The sequence below is a fragment of the Periplaneta americana genome, chromosome 14, assembly GCF_040183065.1.
Source record: "Periplaneta americana isolate PAMFEO1 chromosome 14, P.americana_PAMFEO1_priV1, whole genome shotgun sequence".
Taxonomy (NCBI): Eukaryota; Metazoa; Arthropoda; class Insecta; order Blattodea; family Blattidae; genus Periplaneta; species Periplaneta americana.
The window spans coordinates 90760837-90786283 of NC_091130.1; the positions used below are offsets into that span (position 1 = coordinate 90760837).

General features: G+C 34.6%; 1 protein-coding gene across 5 annotated transcripts in view; it reads right to left on the bottom strand.

The window, feature by feature from the left end:
• The window catches only part of dom (domino helicase), a 689640-nt gene that overhangs the window by 309979 nt on the left and 354214 nt on the right, over positions 1–25447 (bottom strand). For 4 of the 5 annotated variants that reach the window (XM_069845730.1, XM_069845733.1, XM_069845732.1 and 1 more), the window contains 2 exons: positions 23725–24022; positions 14416–14496 (listed from right to left, as the gene is read on the bottom strand). In XM_069845730.1, the coding sequence (XP_069701831.1) occupies positions 14416–14496; positions 23725–24022 (379 nt within the window). The remainder of the gene's footprint in view (positions 1–14415; positions 14497–23724; positions 24023–25447) is intronic. The other variant, XM_069845731.1, reaches the window with a different exon arrangement.

The window sequence follows — 25447 nt, forward strand, 5'->3', positions numbered from 1 at the left end:
AGCCGGTTGGACTAGTGCTTTTTGACTTAAAACTTTGTATCTTTGTGAACTACACTCCACCTCCTCCAACCCCAGCCTTCTTTAGTACATGCAACTCATTCTGTTATTTTCAAACTTGGGTGCAATGTCAGTCCCACATCAATTGAGAATTGGTGGGTTAAATGTGTCGTGAAAGAGGCAATCAATGCAACTGATAATGTGGCCATGGAAGTTGTCATTCAAGAGCGTGATCTAATCGGCACTCCTACAGCTGGTTTCACCAAGCTTCACTAAGGTTTTAACGATTCATTAATTTATTTACTGGTTCATTAAATCATTTTCATAGTTCACCAAGCATCTTTAGCCTAACAAACAAGTAAAGCTATCATTAAAGTTAGTGATAGAAATTTCCGTCATTAAATTTTTAAATAGTTCACTAGTTGCAATACAAAATGGTGGAACATTTCGACGTAGAATTGTTATATCTGGAACTGCTCGAAAATTAAGAGTCAGATGGAGATAATGTTAACCATTTAAGAAACGATCATTTTGAAAATTTGAATGATACAAAAATTCACGCAAGATACCATGTCACTAAGATTGTGATACTCAAAATTATAGAAGAAACTGATCATAGGTTAGAATATCATAAGAAAGGCTGAGACAAAGATAAAACTAGTCAACTAGGTAACATACAACTTAGTTTTTATTTTAACACATGAAAGTGGTTGTTATAACTACATACCTAAGAAATATTAGTAAATTAATACATTATGTGCATTCAAACATAATGAAACTTAATTGGTGCATTAACTTTCATTTATTAGAATTAAATTTACGCACACATTGAACATCTACCTTGAAAATAGTTATTTAACACAGCATATTTGCTATCAAGTTTCTACTTTCTTTCAGCTCTGCAACTATACTTCACAGTACAGTAAATTCATAGATCGTTAATTTTTTTCATTCTGGATCACAGGTTTCAAGAATATTATCTATACCCAAATTGCAGTTATTGTATATAAAATATCACCCTCCCTCAAATGAGGTCACCACTGTAATCGGGAATGCAATAATTACAAAGCTATAATTATAGCGAAAATAATAATAATAATAATAATAATAATAATAATAATAATAATAATAATGTCCTTCAAGCTTTACCATTCCACTCAAGTGCTCAATTGTATTTTCATTACTTGAAAAAAATGTACACTGTAGAAATTTTTGAAATATAAAGTTATCTTCTGTAAAATGATGTAGAAAAGAAATTTATTCCGTGCATTAGTTTATGGTAAATTGTACTTTACTGGAGTGTCTGCTTTAATTTTATTTGCTTATCTTTCAATACGAGTATTATGTTTCTGCATTATCATAATAGCAAATTTTGGGAAAATGAGTTGTTTCGTTTTATTCTCTTATCTCCAAGCATTTCTCTCTTAACCATTAACTACTTTAACTAGGTATGTGAGGTGGCCACAACACTCCAGCTACTAAAGGATCAGTTATTCTGAAAATTATGTTGTCTACACTACTGGCGAGATTATCTTCTTGAAAAGGATCATTGTTGCTGCTGAAATCTTTAAATCAATTTTATTGCTACTTTTTCATTCTCTGTGTGACATTTGAATGACTAGGGTTCTGTTAACACCTTAATATCCCAAGTACTTATAGCAGTGTAGTAACTGCTGAAGAGTTATTTTCACAAGCAGTTATATTTCCAAGAACTGTGATTTTATTCAGAACTTTATAATGTCTTATGAAAGGCAAACAAACAAGCTCAGGAGGACACTTCTAAACGAAGTAGGCCTATTATCAAGTGACGACGTAATTTCATGTGAAGAATCAGATTATAGTGAAGCAGAGAACTGTGAATTTATTGATCATCCGACTGAAAGTGAATAATCTGAAAATATACGTGATCGACAGCAGCGTGGAGAGTTGAATAAATTAGCTTCAATAAGGGAAATATTTAGATACTCTTACAGTCTTGCAATTTATACCACTATTGATGAACACCTTGTTTTTTTAGTGGTAGGTGCTCCTTGCCCAGTAAACCCGCTATATACGGAATTAAGATAAATCCTTTGAGATGCTAGAACATGGTTCACTTCTAAAATGGAAATTTATGCAGGTAGACAAGCATAGGTACCATTTCAAGTGTCAAATTCAGCCAAATATGTTGTTTTAAGACTTTCAGAAAGTATATATGGAACATGAAGAAACATTACAGGTGATAACTACTTTACAAGTGTACCACTTGCAAATGAACGGCTGAAGAAAATCCTTTCACTTGTAGGTACAATGCCCAAAAACAAACCTGAACTGTCAAATGAACTAACAGTCACAAAGAATTGGGAATAAAAAAGTAATGTTTTTGGATATTGTAACGAAATCACCCATCTGTCCTATGAGCCAAAGAGGAGAAGAAATTAAATGATTTCGACAATGCATTTCAATTCTACAGATATTGATGCTTCAACTGGGGACCTCAGGAAACCTGAAGTAACATTCTACAACTTCACAAAGGGAGGTGTCGACACATTTGACAAAATATGTTCCACCTACACTGTAGCTAGAAGAACAAAGTGATGGCCACTTGCAGTGTTTTTCGGATGACTATAGCTGAAATCAATGCGCAAGTCATTTTTGTGAGCAATAATGCAGATTCAAACCTGCAGAGGAGTTTTCTGAGACAAATGAAACAGGAACCACTGCATCCTCAAGTTCAGAGAAGGGTTTCCAGTACAGTGCTACCAAAATTAATTTGCTTGAAAGCGGCTAAACTCTCAAAAACAGGAGGTATTGCTGGCTACTGCAAGTAACGCACAGATATCAGGAAGGTGTAGTTTGTCCAAGGAAGGCTAAGAAGAAAACGAAGTTCTACTCCAAGTGTCACAATTTAATGTGTTTAAACCATATGCAAAACATTTGTTGTAAATGTCTATGTGAGGATGATTCTGAAAGTGAAAAAGAAGACTCATCCTAAAATATTTTCTCTAAATGCCTCAATGTGGACATTTTATAAAGATAAAATTGGCGAAGAAGGCAGATGTAAAAATTACAATTATATTGCAACACAACTGAAGTAAACATGACCATATATCAATATTTGTATTTTAAACTTTTGTAAATGTTAATTCAGGTCTAGTTTAAGATAAATCTTAGTGAAAGTAACTAATAACAAGTTTCTAGGTTAAAAGAAGTGTTAAAAAGTGACATTTCTTTAATTTTTTTTATCGAGCCCAAGACCTTCCTGTAACAAAATTGATAACATTTGCCCCTTAATGCACTGAGTGACGACAATGGCATTTTTGAAGACATTTTAAGCATTCTTGTGTTCCTAATAATTGTTTTGAAGTTGGGATGCTCTGAATACACTGCATATACTTACCTACTTTTATGTAACTATATACTATGTAACTTTTACCTACCTACCTAATTAAATATTAAAGGAATATTTATCCACAGTCATTTAACATGAAATATTAAATATGGCTAGCTGCTCTGCCCTTCACCTAAAGCTCTCTTAAACACAAAATTTATAATAATTCTGAATTTAAACATATTGACCACCTACAACTTTAATCGAAGTTCTTTTAAAATAACCCATGTATCATCAAAGCCAACGGATATTAAGTGCAAAATAAATACTATAGTCGTGTCGCTGTAATTTCTGGCAGCCAATCACATTGCAGCTCGGTTACATTCAAATGTGTGCATTTTGTCACTGGCGGCTCATGACATTATGCACTTCCACTGCTGCCACATTCAGTAAAAAACTGAAAACGGCAGAAAGCAGTTATGCTGGATCATCCATATATCTCGGAACCAGAGTTGCGTGAAGCATCTCAGCCGACAACAGCAACGCGTTTGCGCGAGTGGAAGGGGAGCAGTCTGTGGGGATAACTGCTTAATTCAATGTTTCGCAACACAATTTGTTCTAATGGCAAATAATAGGCCTAATTACTCTATTCCACACTGGGTGTTAATTTACAATTCGTATGTCTATACAGAATCCTCTCGTGCTGTCAGGAGATTATTTCAAGGGAATTTCCCAGGTGTTCATAGATTAGTTAATAAATTTCGTCAAATGGGAAGTGTTCTTGATAAGAAGTGAAGAAGGCGATGTACAATGCACACAGAAGAAACTCTTGATACCATTGGACAACACTTGGAAAATTCCCCTAAGAAATCCCTTCGCCGTCTTTCTCAGCAAATGGGAATTTCTTATGGTTTCGTACAAAGGGCTACGAAGTTAAACTAGGTGATCCTGTATGTAGATTTTGTGAATGAATTTTGAATAAAATGCATAACAGAGAAATTGATCCTAATTTCACTCTCTCTCCATTTACTTGGGTATGTAAGTACTCAAAATTGCAGACAGTGAAGTGGGAAAACCCTAATCTGCTTCACGAGGAACCTCTTCATGGCGAGAAATTAGGGGTGTGGTGCGCAGTTTGTGATAAGAAAATAACAGACCCAATTTTTTTTTGACACAATTGAGGGGCTTAGAACAAAAAGCAGGTAAGTGACATTATTAAAAAAAATGAGGTAAGTGTGGGTTGTGATAGCCCAAAAGGATGTTTCTTTGTGATAAAATCAGGTAAGTGATCACCAGACATCGGATTTTAGGGCAAATGCCTATTTTGTTTCTTTAGGACAAAGGTAAAAATAATTATTAATATTTATGTTTCATGGAAATTGAAAGGTATTCAAAGAGTTTTATAGTGCCCTAAAATGCCCTAATACGGTTATTAGAGCCTAATTTGTTAATATTCGCCTAAAAATGCCTAACTCACTGTAAAGTTTCGCATTTTACTCTTACTTTTTATAATTTATACATGCATTCACTGCGAAATTTAAGGCATTTAAAAAGTGGAAAGTTTGCTTCACACCGGCCATGAAACCATTGATAAAGGAAACAAAATGTTTTGAATCTCACGACACTCGCAATAGATTTCACCGAATTTAACATGTTTGGAGGCATAAATGCCGACAAAGAACCAACCTTAGTTTTGAAGCAGGCAACAATCACAACATGTGCTGCTACCAATTCAGAGATATACTATACTATAAAAATGACTGTTTTCGGTCTAAAACCGATTAGCTGTACTGCCCTTCAGAGTGTCATAAAATCACAATTTTTGGAGAAAGAGTGTTTTTGAAATATTTATGAAAAGTCGTAAAACTGCGAATTAGTAGGGTAAACCGTTACAAAATATTTAAAAGAATGGCCCTCCTAGTGTTAACACTACTAGGAAATGCAACAATAAGTGGAACTTTGTATTTTTGTCCAATTGAATCTCTATAACAATGGTTCATTTGAATGCTCGTTAACAGTTGCTCTTTCCCTCACCTTATTTGTGTTGAGAAGTTTTGAGCGGTAGGACGTTTTCCTGTGAAGTTTAACGCGATAATGCCGAAAAATATAAGTGCAAAATCTACATTGATCCGGCAATGGCTAACAGAATATTCAGAATTCACTTATGATGGAAAAATAATATTCTGCAGATTTGTAGCAAACAGGTATGTAACAATAGTTGAAATATATAAATTCTATTAATTTTAATGAGTAGACCTATAATATTTATACACTGACTGAGCTATCCTGAGGTATAATTATTTTTAAGACCACTACACTTTAACCTTTTAAATTCCGATAGTTAAAGTATTTGCAGGTCATTAAAATTTTGATTGTTCGAACCCACTAACTTTGTGATAGAAATACGGCAATACAACAATTAGGATTTTATTTTAATTCAGTTTACTTTACATCTTTAGATTTCGCAAGAAAAGAAGTGCCACCTAAAGCACCATGTGCAAGGAGCGGCTCATAAGGCTAAAGCTCAGCAGAAAAATCAACTGCAACAAACTTTACTAACACAGCATACTTCATCCAATCTCAGCAGCAATTTCTATGCTGATTTAACCAGAGCGTTTGTTGCTGCTAACATTCCCTGGAATGCAATTGAAAATCCGGTTTTAAGACAGTTTTTACAAAAATACTGCAAACAAAATATCCCATCTGAGTCGACCCTAAGAAAAAATTACTTAGACAGAATATACAATGAAACTTTAGCTTCCATTCGGGAGGATATAGGTGATTCTTACATATGGGTCTCTGTGGATGAAACCTCAGATCCTATGGATAGGTATATAGCAAGTATGGTAGTAGGAAAACTTAGTCCTGATGGACCTTCGATTCCACACCTCGTATGTGTTAAGGAACTTTCGAAAGTGAATAGCCAAGCCATTGCTTATTTTGTAAATAAAGGCCTACAGTCTTTATACTCAGGTAATATAGACGATTCTAAAGTTCTGTTGTTTTGTACTGATGCTGCCTCATACATGGTTGCTGCAGCTCCACTTCTTAAAACATTTTATCCTAACCTCACGCATGTAACCTGTCTAGCACATGGCCTTCACAGGGTTTCTGAAACAATCCGGAATGAATTTCCTCTTGTCAATTCGTTTATTTCTAACACAAAAAAATGTTTTTGTAAAGCCCCATCCAGGATTTCAATATTCAGAGAGAACTTTCTAGATATCCCACTCCCACCTCAGCCGGTTGTTACACGATGGGGAACCTGGATTCAGTCACTGGTGTATTATTCTAAGTATTTTAAAGAGGTGGTCACAGTTATTGATAAATTACCTGAAACTGAGAGTGCAGCGTGTGTGAAAGCAGTGAAAGATTGTCTGAATGACTCACGAGTGAAAAACGATATTGCCTACATAACATCAAACTTTTCTTTCATACCTGCAAGCATTGAACAATTAGAACGTGAAAAACAATCTCTTTGTAGCCAAATAGCAATAGTAAAGGAAGCTCAAGTAAACATACATTCTGCTTTGGGCGAAACTGGGAAAAAAGTTAAAAAATAAGTGGGACAACGTATTAAATAAGAATGTAGGATTTTCATTGTTGGAAAAAGTATCAAGAGTGATATCGGGGGAAAGTGTAAATGTTCCAGTAAGTATTGATGTTTCTATTGTACCTAATTTAAAATTTGCGCCTCTCACATCAGTTTCGGTTGAAAGAAGTTTTCCTGCTTTCAAAATGATTCTCAGTGACAAAAGGCAAAGGTTAACTGTGGAGAATTTAGAAAAAATTCTGGTGGTGTACTGTGCAGATAATTACAATAAAGTCTGAGCATGGAACTGAATTTCAATAACTTAAAATGAGTAATCTTGATATCAATAATCATTATTTCATTAGTTTCAATATATTAAATTTGTGCAGCTCTGTTTATAAATATAATATAGTATTCTTTTTTAATGTTTAAACATACTTTTTTGTGCGTATTTTAGTGTATAACTAAAAATTTCAGTGAAAGAAATAAGTATGATACCTTGATGTGCCTAAAATGCATATTTTCATTAAAATAGAGGCTAATTTTACAAATTTCCAGCTTATTTTAGGCGCCTAAAACTGCAATTTTTAGTGCCTAAAAATCCGATGTCTAGTGATCACACTGTGCAGTGCTGCTATATGGGCATCATTTCACCAGACTAGTGTATAATACATGTATTCCATTGCATGTAGAACTTTAACTGTAATCTCCTCAAAACTAGGTTGCAGTCAGTTACCTGCTTTTTGTTCTAAGCCCCTCAATTAACAGTGACAGATACAGTAGCGTGCAAATTAATCCGAACACGACATATTTTTAAATTTTCTGTCATTGTTGGCCCCACAGCTGCTCATACCGCTTTAATTGACATCTGTAGTACGTGTAATTCCATTGTTGAAGGTCTGTCATTATTTTTTTTATAATATGTGACATTTTGCCTGTCGTTTTGTACTTATAAACATTTCAGTTGTGTTGAAGACTTAATACTGCAATCCTGTGTACATTCTGTCGTCTTCACAAATGGATACAACTCCACGAAAACGGTCTAAAATTGTAACATTAGCAGAGCATTCTTCTATGACACAGAGGCAAATTGCTGCAGAATGTCACATCGGTTTGGCTACTGTTAATTCGATCATAAAACGATGCAGGGAGACTGGATCCATCACACCCCAGAAAAAAGGAAACTGTGCCCGGAAAAGGAACACTTCACCTGCAGATGATTGTTTCATTGTCAGGAAAAGTAAATTAAATCCTAGACTAACTGCCGTTGACTTAACCCGCGAGTTAATTGCTACCACTGGGGCGAATATTCACGTCACAACAGTGCGGCGTAGGCTTCTGGAAGCTGGACGAAGGGCTCGTAAGCCTATTAAGAAACATCTGCTAACCCCTGTTATGTGCAAAAAATGCTTAATGTGGGCAAAATTACATCAACACTGGACAGTGAATGACTGGAAGAATGTACTTTTCGAGGTCCACGGCCACCGTGTTTCTTACGTACGGAAAGGATCCGAAAAAGTAACAGCAGCTCATCTCCAACAAGCACCCAAATACCCCCCCCCCCCTAAAGTAATGTTTTGGGGTTGTTTTACACATGAAGGGCCTGGAGCATTAATACCTATCAAGGGAATGATGAATTCTGACAAATATATTCACTTATTGGAAACCAGAATCGTACCCCAGCTGTAAAAATCATTTCCGGATGGCAGAGGTGTGTTCCAACAAGACCTGGCACCATGCCATACGTCTCGAAAAACTACAGAATTCTTCAACAAGAAGAATATTCAGGTATTCCCCTGGCCAGGCAACTCACCTGACACCAACCCCATTGCGAACTTGTGGTCAATTTGCAAAAGAGGAATGCAAAAAATGGATTGTTCTACAAAGGAGAAGATGATTTCTGCCCTCATTGGGTGTATGGTTTCGCGATGAAGAAATGAAGAATATTTGTCGGAAATTAGTGGAATCCATGCCAAATCGTCTCAGAGCTGTTATTAGGAACAAGGGAGGCCACATAGATTACTGAGGTATGTCTTAGATCCTTTTTTTTATCCCGTTTGAGTGTTTTTGCATAAGTAATTACATTGTTCGGATTAATTTGCACGCTACTATATGTGAACAACATTTTGTAACCTTTTTTCCTGAATTAATTGTGAGAGAACGCAGTTTCGGGTTTTTTCAGTAGGACTCGGTGATGGCTTATATAACCAAAGTTTCATTCCAGGCAATTTGACAAGTTTTGACGATAGAGTTATAAGCAATAACATATGGCTCTCAAGATCCCCTGATTTAATCGCCTGTGACTATTATCTCTGGGGATCATTAAAAGATAAAGTGTATAAAACGAATCCACACACTTTAGACGAACTTAAGGATAACATTCGCCAAGACATCAATTCAATTTCTCAAAGAGAACTAAGAAAAGTAATGGGTAATTTCATAAGAAGATGCCAGGAATAAGTTGAAAATGAAGGCAGGTAATTCCAGCATCTCCTTTAGTGACAAGTGCATTAGAATTTATTAGGCAGTCATTCTAGCTAGCTAAACATCGGGCTCTAGTATTGCCCAGCCAGCAGGTAGCGATGGCTTATCAGCCAAGCGGGACTCCACTTCAGCTGTGGTGTCGCCATATATGGATGACCCAGTATAATGTGCAACAATGTGGTAAGCTCAAAATGCAAGACGTAAAGATAGAGAAACCACGTGGCTATAAGAAATCAGTTTAAAAAAAAGAAGACACCAGATGTTAAAAGTCCCAATATTTGCATCTAGTGTCCAAATATTAACTATAAAATCTGTGTAGCACGTGGTAGTGGTCAACTCTTCATGTTATATGCTGATAGACGAATCCCACTGTTTTCATGACACACCTATAATTCATTTCTTTCTTGTGTAGACCATTCCTTTCTCCAATGTCACTGAAGAGCATTTGGTATATGGTTTACAATGTCTCTCACACGAACATTCTAACATGCCATTCAGAGCACAATCATTTGCTATGATGATATCTGGCACCTAACTGCCAGAAATGCATACTCATCCAACCTCAAAACTACACATCAGAACCATGTAAAAGAGTCGAGACAAAGGTGTGATTTAAAGGAACTGAATGGTGCTTAATGAATCGGGAGAGAGAAAGAAACTGTTCCACAATTGCCTCATTAAAAAGAAAAATGCCCTGTATAGGTACATATTTTTGCAATAAGTAAAATGATCTATGAACTACATTTAAAAGTATGCACCTGTATGTCTGTGATAAAAGAACCCACGCACTGAATGACAAAGAATTCGTCTGTAAACACTGAACTAAGTATGCATGAATGTATACATATAATCTTCTTGCTGTTAGAATAATAGCATGTGACTGAAATGAGACTTGATTGGCCGCAGCTTGGCATAACTGATTCTCAGTGCGTGATCCCACTCACTCCTGTCCTGTTTCATGTTAAACATTTCCAGTTACTCATCAAAGCAGGCTTAGCCTCACTATGCTTCTGTTTGCTTAGAAAACAATTACTTACTACTTAATTAAATTATTTTAAACTTTAATTCAAGGTCAACAGCTGTCGGACTAACATATTATTCCTTTCTTGTATTTAACCACACTCACTGAGGATGCAGAAGCCATAATACCACATGCTTGCGCAAACAAACAAGCTCAAGGTCAAATGACACCGGCTTACAAGAACAGACTACCTTGGTATTACCCTTTGTATTCATCAATTTCGTTCGGAAATTCTATGTAAATAACGAATATAAAAGTACCTTTCCTTTTAGACAAGGTTGCACATATGAGTCAAGTTATATGCTTTATTGTATTTACTTGCTAAAATTCAAACTTTCTTTTAAAATAAATACAAGGTTATGGCCTTCAAATACATAACTATATTTTCCTACATTGTGTGTTTCGACTAGTAGATAATCACAGGTATGACAGCCACTGCTTGTGTTTACATTAGGATTATTCTAAGAGCGAAAAAATAATAAGTAAAATGTTAAAACATTGTCTCAATCTCCAGTCATATACTGTAGGTGACAGGTCACATGGGTGCTAGGGTAGTTCACTATCACTTTCTTGCAAAGCTTCTCATAGGGATACATAAATTGAATGTTATACCCGGTATAATAGGATGGTATGACAGAGGTACGAAAGATCGCTAATCATAAAGAGTTTACGAAGCTAGGAACTTGTATACAGGAAGGAAAATGTCTGATTCAGGGGGGGAGAGGAAGGGGGAGGGGGAGGGAGAGGGAGAGGGAGAGAGAGAGAGAGAGGAGGGGGAGGGAAGAAGAAGATGAAGAAGAAGAAGAAGAAGAAGAAGAAGAAGAAGAAGAAGAAGGATTATAAAGGTATTGTGATAGATGGGAGTCTACCACTATGGTGTACAGTTGGCATGTACCACTGTGAATTGAGCAGGCCTAGATTAAATTCCTGGCTGGGTTTTTTCCCGAATTTTCCCTCAACCAACAGAAGCACAAAGTCAAATACAGAATAAACCATTCATCTTCATATTCTTTATTTGTCTGAAGGTATAAGTAGACGATGTAAGACCTGTTCTGTGACTCTATCATGCACCATGTCTATATCACCAGTGCATATGGAGGAGGAGATAAGATTTTAGTCCGAGCTGAACTTCTATGTTTGTAGATTCGTGTAGTATTAACAACCATCACTCTTCACACTCCAAACTCTTTTTCTGATTGCCTAACCTTTTCCTTCTTGCACAACTCTCATGCCAAGTCTCACCTCCTGAACTATACAATGGTACATCAATGTAATATAAATATGTGTCAGTATTAAAAAGATTGATGAAATTATTGAGGATCATCAGTGTGGTTTTAGGCGTAATATATCAACTATTGATCAGATATTTTGTATTCGACAGATAATGGAGAAAAAATGGGAGTATAAGGGTACAGTGCATCAGTTATTCATAGATTTCAAAAAGGCATATGACTCAGTTAAGTGAGAAGTTTTATATGATATTCTTATTGAATTTGGTATTCCCAAGAAACTAGTTCGATTAATTAAAATGTGTCTCAGTGAAACGTACAGCAGAGTCAGTATAGGTCAGATGCGTTTCTACTTCACTGTGGGCTAAAGCAAGGAGATGCACTATCACCTTTACTTTTTAACTTTACTCTAGAGTATGCCATTAGGAAAGTCCAGGATAACAGAGAGGGTTTGGAATTGAACAGGTTACATCAGCTGCGTGTCTATGCGGATGACCCGAATATGTTACGGAAAACACGGGAATTTTACTTAAAGCAAGTAAAGAGATAGGTTTGGAAGTAAATCCCGAAAAGACAAAGTATATGATTATGTCTCGTGACGAGAATATTGTACGAAATGGAAATATAAAAATTGGAAATTTATCTTTTGAAGAGGTGGAAAAATTCAAATATCTGGGACCAATGGTAACAAATATAAATGTTACTCGGGAGGAAATTAAACACAGAATAAATATGAGAAATGCCTGTTATAATTCGGTCGAGAAGCTTTTATCATCCAGTCTGCTGTCAAAAAATCTGAAAGTTAGAATTTATAAAACAGTTATATTACGCGGTTGTTCTGTATGGTTGTGAAACTTGGACTCTCACTTTGAGAGAGGAACATAGGTTAAAGGTGTTTGAGAATAAGGTGCTTAGGAAAATATTTGGGGCTAAGAGGGATGAAGTTACAGGAGAATAGAGGAAGTTACACAACACAGAACTGCATGCATTGTATTCTTCACCTCACATAATTAGGAACATTAAATCTAGATGTTTGAGATGGGCAGAGCATGTAGCACGTATGGGCGAATCCAGAAATGCATATAGTGTGTTAGTTGGGAGGCTGGAGGGAAAAAGACCTTTGGGGAGGCCGAGACGTTGATGGGAGGATAATATTAAAATGGATTTGAGGGAGGTGGGATACGATGATAGAGACTGGATTAATCTTGCTCAGGATAGGGATCAATGGCGGGCTTATGCGAGGGCGGCAATGAACCTCCGGGTTCCTTAAAAGCCAGTAAGTAAGTAGGTATTAAAAAGATTAAAAACTAGAAAATAATAAAATTCAACTAAAATAGTACATCATTATCCAAAAATTAATTTATATTGTAAAAAAGCTATTTTGTAGTCATCTCTTATTTTGAAGTTTGAATTGTCTTTCATTTTGTGCCTTTATATTTGTAGGCATCTTATTATATACTTTTACTGCAGTAATTACATAACTAAATTGTGTTTTTATGCAACCTGACAAATGGTACATTCAGTTGATCAGTATTTCTAGTTTCATAATTATGTAAGTCTTCTATAATTGTATAATCAGTGATATATATATATATATATATATATATTGCATGCATTAGAAGTTAAAAAATTTATATACATTGTCATAATCTTTTCATTTTTAAAAAGTGATCTACATAATAGTCTGGGTGATGATATTGTTAAAATACAAATTGCCCTTTTCTGCAATAACAGAATGTTTGGAAGATCAGAACTATTCCTATATAAAAGTAATCCATATCTAATAACACTTTCAAACAGTGCATAGTAGACTTGTTTTAAATAATGTTTAGGATTCTTAAGGCCCATTCACAATGAAAATTAAACATAAACATAACGTAAGCATAAAACCTTGTGTCCATGTTATTTAATGAAAGCATTCACAATGAATTACATAAGCATAAACTTAATCTTAATCATAAGACGTTAACATGAAAGTTTGCAAACTCCAAACTTTCATGCTTATGTTTATGCGATTTGGAAACAGTACACAAGCAGAAAGCGTGTTTTCACTTTTTGTTTAACATCTCATGGGTTTTGCCTACAGGCAATATTTTGATCTATTGGCCATGATGATAGCTAGGCGCGCAACATGGAATCATATGACGAAAAGTTGATTATTTTACATCTCCGTTTTTTTGATTTCAAGTATTGAAAGCCATATACTGATGCCATTGTAGTTATTAGAAACATAAATTGAATAGCTACATCGTCAGTCATTGTGCAATTCTCCATTTTTATGTAATAGATTCTGTAGTTTTGTTGATTCGGAATGTTTGTTTCCACACACGTGTTATGTTTACGTTATGTTTAATTTTCATTGTGAATGGGCCTTGGCTACTTAAGTTTGTGGCATATGTTTATGTGCTTATGTTAATGTTTACGTTATGTTTAATTTTCATTGTGAATGGGCCTTTATACACGAGACTTCTCAAGAGATAAATTATTATCCTAGAGATTATTTTACATACATAACTAACATGACTGTTCCACCTTAGGAATCTTAATTGTGCTATCACTGAGTTAGATTCCCAGCAAATACTGGAGATGTACGTGAACTCCAGGCAGATTTTATATGATAATCTTCACTGTAAGTTCACTATTGCTTAATTCCTACCATGTATCTCAGTTTGAAAATGAATGTTTCGGATATGCAGAGTTAAACACCATATTGTGTTATATTAATAAAAGAAAATAAAAACTATTATTTGATTACAACTATCTTCAAAATGCAACACAAGTGTGTGTATACATATAAAAAAATAGACATTCAAACACATGCAGAACAACAAAAAGTCCTTACCCTTAACACCACCCTGATGTTGTACAAGTTGGACTGAATATCCCTGGAGTTGAGTTCCACCTGTCACTCTCAGGGTCACACCTGGGCGAGAAAAAAAGAGTGCTTGCTCTTATGCACAAACATGTGCCAAATTCGCAATTTTTGTTTTCATACATTTACATGAAATTTAACATATGGAAACACAAACATGAAATTTAACATATGGAAACACACAGTCCCAGGTTCAGACCAAAGAAGACATGTAAACAGTGGTAACAATGAAATGAATATTAATCAATGTGTGCTACTAAATTATAACAACCTTATACAGTGTGATCATGTCACACTTGATCTGAAGAACACATAAAGATTCCAACCGCTGATTGCTTTATGCTTCAAGGCTGCACGGGCCTGTATGTTATCGATCGTTGCCACAGCTTGAGATGTTAGTGATAGAAGATGTGTGTGTTATGCATTAAATTACCTGTTTAGATAACTGAAATGCCGGCTGAAAAGTTTACTCTACAACAGTGAATATTTACGTACGAAACTAACGTCAAACAGATTCATGCCGTAAGTGTAATTAATTTGTAGAGAAATTCCCCAATATTCGACCTATAAATAGAGATACTGCCCGTGTCTCACATCCTCAATCGAGAGCTCCCTAGTGCTTATAACCATGCCTCTTAGGTCCGCTCAGACCGGCACGGCAGCATATTACATGTGTGAAAAACATTATCCTATGCCAGTGCAGGGGTTTTTACTGCTTATAATACTGGATACTGTAATCATGGTTACCACTATCGCTATTATCTCTGATGGAGATTCCCTAAAATGTATGTACACACTAGGCCACTCTTCGTTCAGTCTGGACAATTGCTGAATTACCATAGGGCAGCATTTCTCAATGTATGTTCCGGGGTTCCGTGAGCTCTATATGATTTTAAATTTCATTTTATACCTTGTTTAACTTGGTTATTTAACGACATTGTATCAACTACTATGCTATTTTGCATCGATGGGATTGATGATAGCGAAATGGTATTTGGCGAGATGAGGTCAGGGATTCGCCAAACATTACATGACATTCGCCTTACGGTTGGGAAAAACCTCGGGAAAAATCCAACCAGGTAATCAGCCCAAGCGCCTTAGTCGACTGGGCTACTCCAGTGGCTATTTTATACTTAGTGGATACTATAAAAATATATAAATGTTACGAAAATATGAATCAATAATAACATGAAATCACCGACAATGATATTGATAATAATAATAATAATAATAATAATAATAATAATAATAATAATAATAATAATATTACAATAATATGCGTAATAACAGTATGTTTAATGAACATCTAAAACGGAAAATACCCATAATACTTATCACTTTCATCACTGGATTCTCTGCATATATGTTCACTAAAACAAAATGCAGAAGTATAGTAGAAATGAGACAACAACTTTCCGCTATAAAACCAGATTGCAGGCTTAAAAAGCAAATACATTCGTCCCACTGAACAGAATTATTGAGATACTAGCTTTCACTTGTCTGTTAACTATTAAATACTAATAAAATATTACAAGGATTCCGCAGTTACACTTTAGATTAAAAGGGGTTTCGCGGTGGAAAAAGCCTGAGAAGCAGTGGCATAGAGGAAAGAGTTTACGGATGTGTACACGTGATAACCGTAATCGCGATTAGGCCGATAATCTCAAGTAGAGACTGTAGTCTACCACCGGTATTAGTGTTTAGTTACAGGAATTGATGAGAAGGACATAATTTTGTTTTGTGAGGGGACAGCCTATACATTCGCTTGTCCATGGCTGATCTTGCTCCATAGCTGACGAAAGAAATCCTGAAATTCCGATGTGTTGAATGTAGGGTAGTAAGCACATGTGATACCCAGGACCTCCCACTCTCCCCTTCTGCATCTCGTCCCTCAAAGAAACGGCTCAGGAAGTGAGGCACGGGCAGTACAGTTCGATTACTATTTGTGGGAAATCATAAAAATAGAGTCTATAGAAATAACCCACAAACCATGAATGAACTGAAGGACAATATAAGAACAAAAATTAGAAGGATAACGAAAGAAGAACTTTTGCGTGTGAATTCAAATTTCAAAATATGTCGGGAAAGTCTGAATGCTAATGGACACTACTTTCAGCAACTACTGTAACACAGGTTAGTGAAATAAAATGATGATTATGTGCATTAATAAAAGTTACACGAGTGCCATGTTCTCCAAATCAAGAGTGGTGCACGCACGCACGCACACACACAGCTATTGTATGAGAGAAAATGCAAAATTATCACCAATAAGCAAGAGATGTTGGCTTGCACATTTTCAATCTTACAGCTCTATAAAACATAAATATGTCGGTGCAACACCACAAGAAAATTGTTATATTATCTGATAAGGTTGATTCAAGGAACATCTATCACATGTCCAAAAATGGGGTAAAAAAAATTAGGGAAATCCATAACATAATAAAACAAATTCAAAATGTAAGTAAAAACATAGTTTACAATGTATTCCAGCACACTTGTGACATAAATGGAAATGAGAGAGCTGACATGTTACCAAAAACAGGATAAAAAATGTCATCATATAGCCCTAAAGTTTTAATATGTCTATGAATCATAAGGAAGAAATTCGCCTATCATTAGAATTTCAACTTACTCCATCTAAATGATAATTCTAAGTGCAGGAAAATATTCAAGGATACCTGAAGCACTTCGTAAATCAGCTGCAGCCACTGTACTCCAACCAGGAGAAAGACTCAGGGGAATGAGACGCAGCAGGATAATGCTATGAATTAATGTTGATATTATAAGGTCACACACGTGGGTACACGTATCTCCATTGGCTAACTCTCAAAGCACAAACGATAACACTGATACATATTTATACTACCCTAGTTACAAAATTAGATCACGATTAATTTCCTGGTCTTTTAATCCCTCCATACAGGAAATAACATATGCAGGAGAGCGCATGTTTTTTAAAATAATGATAATATTATCTACTTCGCTCAATAGATGCCGCAATAGTAAGCACATTCCTTTCACGGTTAACAACTTTTGGAGGATGTTTCACAAAGTGACAATCATGTTTGTAAAGAGACTGACATGCATACAGAAGCGTGGCCTTACATCTCGTCTCAGTAGCTCAGACAGCTCAGCTATCTACGTGAAGGGAGTAGGTTCAAGTCTCATCCCAGTGAGGTTTTTTTATGTAGTTTTACAGTCTTGGGACTGATGATTCAGTTTGTTTAACAAAAAGTGGAATAATTACTGCCCAACTTCTACGGATTATTATAAGGCTTGATCTTGAAGTAATGTTACAAGAGTTAGTAGTAGAAAATTCAGCTCTATTTTTCCCATTTTCAGATATATACACAGAGTGTTCACTTACATAATACAGGTCGACAGGGCAGTGTGCAACGGGCATGAAGGCCATACAACATGCAGCAAACCATCTCCTACTCGCTGGATAGTCCAGATCAGCCTCTCTGTAGGAGTGATTGTGTTGCCATTAGATTGCATATTATTCTTCTGATTGTGTTAGTGAAGTATTTAGATTTAGGAGTTGTTCTTTGCTTCTATTGCTATGTGGAACGATAACATTAGGAAATTGTCATGCAAAACATCTTTTTACCTTTCTGCAATCACTCTTTTTCAGATAAGACTCTACTATGAAAATCCTTTGCCCTAATGTAATTTCTGTGGTACCATGTGAACAAGCTAATCTAAACACTTCACTAATACAATCAGAAGAATAATATGCAATCTAACGTCAACACAACCACTCCTAAATCTAGACACTTCACTTATACAATCAGAAGAACAACATGGAACCTAATGTCAACATGAGTACTCCTAAAGAAAGACTCAACTGGACTCCTGAGCATGTGGGAGACAGTTTGCCATGTGTTGCCTTCCTACTGGTCGCGCATTGCCTGGTCATATATAAGTGAATACTCTGTATTTATTTTCAGGTTTTGGGGCTCAGATTACGTGGATGGAGCTATCACATGTCTCACAAAGACAAAGTTGTCTTTCTGAAGGGGAGGAACAAGAAACTACATTTAATGAACTGTACTGATGAAATTATGTCATTGTAAGGAATATTGACAATTTATATAGTGTTCAAAATAAATTAACTGAAAGTAATCAAACTGTTAGCAAAGTTTTAGCTAAGAACAGTCAGTGGTTGAATTGTATTGCAACTTTCCCAGAAAATGTATTAAATACTATTAGGCATTGTGAAACACCAGTATCTTGTCCTGAATTGACACCTGGTCCCAGCAGAGAAACGTCCTAGAAAACTGTTTGAGGAAAGCAGCAAGAAGTCTAAAGACAATCCCGTGCAATTTTATAATGATATAGAATTTAAAAGAAAACGGTTCCGATTTAATAAAGAAACTTATTGAGATTGCTCATCTTTTCGATGACCAGTTGACAAAAACGAATAATAGAGGTTTACCAGTGCCTCCAATAATACAGTTATTGACTGCATTAAAATTCTATGCTACAGATATGTATCATACATTAATATCTATAACATTATAGTTCAGGTATTGCTGTAATAATATTCGTATATTTACGAGTATAACCTCAATTCAATGAAGTGATATGTAGGTAGATATGCCTATATAACTTATTTTTATTATTGAAACGAATTTTTTAAATTAAATAATATTAAACTACCTTCACTCTAATGTAGGCGTAACTATCTTAAATTAGCAATGACAAACCTCACGTGCCTGCTTTTTAAGCAGATTTCATAAAATTATATTGGGTTTAAAATATTTTTATTTTTGTTGACTACCCGTATTTTGAGACAATATGTTGTTGTTGTTTTCTAATGCCAGGCATTTGATAATAAAGTCATTTGACCTCTTGCACTCCAATATTTTTCAAAGATATTATCATGGCCAGCCACTGAAGCACAGAATTTGAGGTGTTCTGAATCCTTTTCTTGGTCTGAGTTGCACAATGGGCAGTTAGGGGACTGATATATTCCAATTCTATGCAGGTGTTTGGCCAAACAATCACAGCCTGTTGCCAATCTAAATGCAGCTACAGACGATTTGCGTGGTAAATAGAGAATTAACTGTGGATTTTGATGCAGAGAGTTCCATTTTTTCCCTTAAGATTGTGTTATCAAATTTTGTTTGTTAAAGTCTAAGTACGTAGATTTAATAAATCTCTTCACAGAGTAATACGTACATTTAGTAACAGGTCTGTAAGTAGCAGTGCTGCCCTTCTTTGCTAAAGCATCCGCATTCTCATTTCCCAGGATTCCACAATGGGATTGCATCCATTGGAATACAATTCCTTTATTGAGTGATATTAATTGAGAGAGCATTTTAGTTATTTCTGCTGTTTGAGATGAAGGTGTGTGTTTAGAGACTACTGATAGAATAGCTGCTTTGGAGTCTGACAATATAACTGAATTCTTAAATTTATTGATGTGGCATAGAAGATTCCTGAGACTTTCACTTATTGCAACGATTTCTCCATCAAAACTTGTTGTTCCATATCCAAGAGATCTATAAAGTGAGAAGAGACAGCACGTAACACCTGCACCACCACCTTGTTCTCTGGAGATCAAGGATCCATCGGTGTATAAATGAAGCCAGTTTTGTGGAGGGTACCTAATATTAATTGTCTCTAAAGACAATTGTTTCAGTATTTCAGTGTGTACTTCTGATTTCAGCATTTCTTCCGTTAAATTTAGATTATATTCTATATTTAATAGAGTTAAAGGGTTTGATTTAATTTGTAAGTTTTCTTTTAAATTCGGGATATTGATTTTCTGTTTTAATTCTTGAACAATGGATATGAAACTTTTTTGAGTTTTCAATCTACATAGAGGACTGTATGAATGCCAATTGTTTCCTGGTAATCTGATAAGTTTTTCATATTGAATCAGTGTTTTTTCTTCTATTGTCATTTTGATACTGTTAATATTAGTGAGGAATCTCACAGAATCTATTGGAGTTGTTTTGATTCCACCAGTAATGAGCCTGAGAGCTTGGTTTTGAACATATTCTATTTCGTTTAAGAAAGGTGAAGTAATTAAAATTTCTCCGCAGTAAGTCAGCACTGGCTGTATAAACATTTTGTATGTAGTGTTCAAAGTATTCCTAGACCATCCCCATTTCTTTCCTGCTAGTCTTTTTAGATGGGAGAATCTTTTACGAGCTTTTTCAGAAATGTATTTCAAATGGTTGCTCCATGTTAACTTACTATCGAAAATAACTCCAAGATATTTGGATTCATAAGTCCTAGGAAGGTGTTGGCCATTGTATTGGATATTGAATTCTCTTTCTTTTTTACCGAGTGAAAATATTTGGTAGTTACTTTTGCTTAAATTGAGTGTCATCAAATTTGATGTATTCCTTTCATGTAGTTGATTTAGAGCTTTAAGAGCAGAATTTTGAATTTTGTCTCTATGTCTGTAAGATCCGGAAGTCCACAAAACTATATCATCTGCAAATAGTGCTGTTTTCATGTTTGATTCCTCTAGTAGGGAGGGCAAGTCATTTATATCAATATTGAATAAAGTTGTGCTGAGGACAGCACCCTGAGGAAGACCTCGATATGTTTGTAACTAGAAAGTGAGTTATTGAATTTAGTGGCAATGAATCTTTGACTAAGGAATTCTGATATCCATCTGAACATATTGCTGGAGATACCTAATTTCTGGAGTTTTAATAATAATTTATATCTCCAAACAGAGTCATATGCTAACTGAAAGTCAATAAGTATTACCAAGGTATCTTCTTTCTTGTTAAAACTGTCTTTTATTTCTTGGTCCAAGCGTATGACTTGTTCATTGGTAAATGTAGTTGTCGAAAGCCGGCTTGTCTTGGTGATAAAAGGTTTTGGGATTCTAAATACCAAGTTAATCTGTTGGAGATCATGGACTCAATGGTTTTTGCTATCATGCTTAATAGTGCTATTGGTCGATAACTATTAACATCATGAGCAGGTTTCCCTTTTTTGTGAATTGGTACAATGATTGCTTTTTTCCAAGCTGCAGGAATTGAGGTGTTCCCTGATAAATTAAAAATGGATAAAAGTACAGACTTGGCTTTTTCCCCCAGATGTTTAAAAAATTCGGAATGAATGTTGTCGGGGCCAGGAGATTTCTTGGTTTTTAAATTTTGTATAGCTATATTTAATTCTTTGGAAGTAAAATTTTGACGAAATATTTCAGGTTTTGTACTAGTAATATTGTTTTTATTATTTTTATGTAATTCTCTTTTGATAAATTTGTCAGTTTTTTTGATATTGGGATGTAATCTGTGAGAATCTATTTTTTGAGACAATATTTATCTTGATGTTGATATAATCATTACTGTTTTGATAACATATATTTTCATGCCGGTAAGTAATACATCTGATATGGCTATTTCTGCTGAGATACTGTCTCTAGTTCATGTGCAGTCATAACCTCACCATGAAAAGAGATCTCATATCATTAGGCCTATTTTATTTTGCATTGTAGAAAAATTTGGCATTCCTGAAGAGCTGGCAATAATGGAAACGAGAGAGAGAACCCTGTCATGCATTCTATGATAACATTGGTTATGTGTAATTTTGTTTATGAGCAAGGTGTATTTCCTTATGTCATAAATGACAATCTTAAAAGCAACACTATAATTCATTAACACGTCTCACAAAATAATAAACATAATTATAATTACATCATATTGATCTTTTTCAAGGTGACTGTTTTACAGGAAACCTTTCCAAATATTGTTTAACAATTACAATATTTTTCTGTAAAAAACTTAAGTAATATCAAAAATAAAATTAAGAGTACCAAAACATTGCTTACTTCTTTTAATTATAACACTTCTTCACTTTAAAAATGTTTTATCATTGAAAATTAAGTGAAAACTAATTTAGTGTAACACCACGTAACTGACATAAATCTTCACAGCTAGCCTTCTAATATCACGTAACTAACATAAATAACTTAAAATTGGAATATAATTTCATTTTCGGATACCGTACACATTTCTAGCATTATTTACTAATGCCATGCCGAATTTCACATTGCAGAAGTGATTAGTTTTTTTTTTTAATTACGTTTTTTGTTTGCCCTGTAAAATTTGCATTTTGTTACTTACACGGTTTTGTTTCTTCACCGACGATATATTTTCTTTCTCGCGCGATCAATTAGGCTCCCAACTCAAATCACAAGCATTATAATCTGTGGGTTACACATTATTTTGTTATTGTTTATTCACTTGTTTTGAAAGGTATTCTGGGACTTCTGTTACCAACGAAATTGTAACTTTAGCTTTACTGGCGTAAAGTGACACTTTGTAAAGTACACTTCTTCAATCGTCTATGAATACCACTAATATGAAAGAGCTACTTTCCTCAAAAGTGTCACTTTGCAAAGTGGTGATCTAAAGTGTCGATTATGAATACCAGCCTAAGACATGAATATAAAGTGTCGATTATGAATACCAGCCTAAGACATGAAAAGTTAAGGCATTATTACCACGTATGTGTAGACACAAACTGCGTGCACACACGCACATGCACACAGTATAACAGCAATTATCCATCACCCTAATAATTGATGAACAGATTACATGATGTTAGTACGTATTTTTTATTGAGAGGGTTATTACAAGCATTTACTGTTACAAAGCATGTAGTAAGAATGCTCCCATTTCCGGCAAGAGAAACCATTATTGACAGAGTGTTTCTCCCAACTTGTAAAATAGTCACTATCTGTTTTCAAAGAAATGAGCCCAAAAACTTCCACACAACTGTAAATCGTCTAACGTGTATGTATGTATGTTATATGAGGGGTGTTAAATAAATAAGTTCCCCGTAGCTCTGAAATGGACTGTTATTAATTTACAATCACCTACTTTACACATCAATCCTTTAATTTTATCCATGACTTACTTACTATTCAAAGTTTCTACTTAAGAAATTACATCGAAGGTGGTTATGTGAAGAAGTAGGCCACGGATGGAGTTGTGCAAATAGAGAGACTATTTTGGAAGGAAACTTACAGAAAGAAGAAAAACTTAAAATAAACTTTAATGATATGCTATAGATCTTGATAGGGTCAAATTACACATTGAAAAATGATCTAATGGGCAGTAAGGAACTTTACCAAATCGAAACAATGTGAAATGGTACTACAGTTTTGGACTTGTATTTTTAATTATATCACTACTGTGTTCAAAATTTAAGGTCACATTCCCTGTTACATATAAATATGACACACAAGTAAACAGTTGGTTTTCCAAAATAAACAGTGCTGCAATTTAAAACATCACTCACCTTGGCCAGAAGAAGCTTTGATAACAGGTGAAGTTCCAATCCGGGCTGAGGGAACGTTGACAGCAAAACTCTTATTAACAGTTGTAGTTCCTACATTCTGTTGCTGTTGACTAGATGAAAGTCGAACATGAATCCTTATCTTCCCAGATGGACAACGTGGAGGTGGTTCCGGTGCTGAATCAATTTCTTCTATAAGTTTCTTTGGAACTCGATATTTTTTGATTCGATGTGCAACAAATGCTGTGAGACATGTCTCAAGTTCCACCAGCAGTAAGTTCAAACTGAATAAGTCTACATGCTGAAATAGGAAGGTTGTTTGTGATTTTCATCAATACAGTTCAATGCAAAACTGAAAATATTCAATACCAATAAATCAACTCCTTAAAACAAAGGACAACTAGCAATCATCAATTATTGAGGTCCTTAAAATAACAGAGGAGTATATGCTCTAGTTGAAGGAGGGGGAAAAATAGTCTAGTCAGCTCTATATGCATAAAACCAAGATTGTACAGAAAAAAAAAAAACAATAAAAATAAGAATCAGGAATTATATTACTAAGTAAGCTTATTTAAAGATCCTAACATAATTTGGATAAATCAAAAAAGACTGGATACTATTATAAAGAAATTCCAGTTCATTATTGTATAGAAAATGAATAGGAAGCTCTCCAAAATATAATATGAATGTACACATGAGAAGGGACCAGTTCATGGTACACAGTTTTCAAGACATTATGAGCAAAAAATTTCATATAAACATGTGTCCTAATCTCAATATTTCAGAGTTACACTAATTTGAAGTTGTTAGTAAAATACCTTTGTTATTCAATTTTAAGGGTAAAGAATATTACAAATAGAGAATGAACTATTCAGAAGTATCATTTCTTTATTTGGCTAATGTTCTGAAGCTAATAATGTGTTGTCAGTTGCTATGTACAGATTATATTTTCCAATTTTTAACTAAAACTTACATCATTCTTTTGAACTTATCACAAAAATTGTTACAAATCATACGACTTTAGGACTTGATTCTTTACAGTTTAATTATGTAACCTAATGTATAGTCTTGAAGAATTTACAAGTGACGTGATTTGTAACAATTGTGTGATAAATGCGAAAGAAAAATTAATTTTGTAGTTAAAAATTGAAGAAAAAAAAATTCTGTACGAAATAGGCCTAACTATGGAATTCACAACACATTTTTAGCTTCACAGTAATAAATAGCTAATTAAACAAATGATATTCCCGAACAGTTCATTCTTTTCCTATAATTTTTTTTTACCCTTAAAACTAAAGAATAATGATATTTTACTAACAACTTCAAATTAATGTAACTCTGAAAATATTGAGATTAGGACACATGTTTATATGACATACTAGCTGTACCCGTGCACTCCACTGCACCCGTTAAAAATAAATATAAACTAATTACATAATTAAAATAGGACGTTTGATCCAGGGAACATTAGTGTTTGATAGAATGATAAATCGTTTAATATGTTACTTAATTTAAATTGTATTTAAATAATTAAAATGCAATCATTTTGGTCCAGAGACCACTCATTTGGTGCAATGACAATTCCTTTAACATGTTTCTTAATTGTTATTACATGCAACCATAGTTTTAATGAAGATTGACATCATTTAGATTGAATTGTATACTTTATATTACTTGCTATATGTTTCCATTGAATAATGGTAAAAACTTAATTTTAACCCTTGTT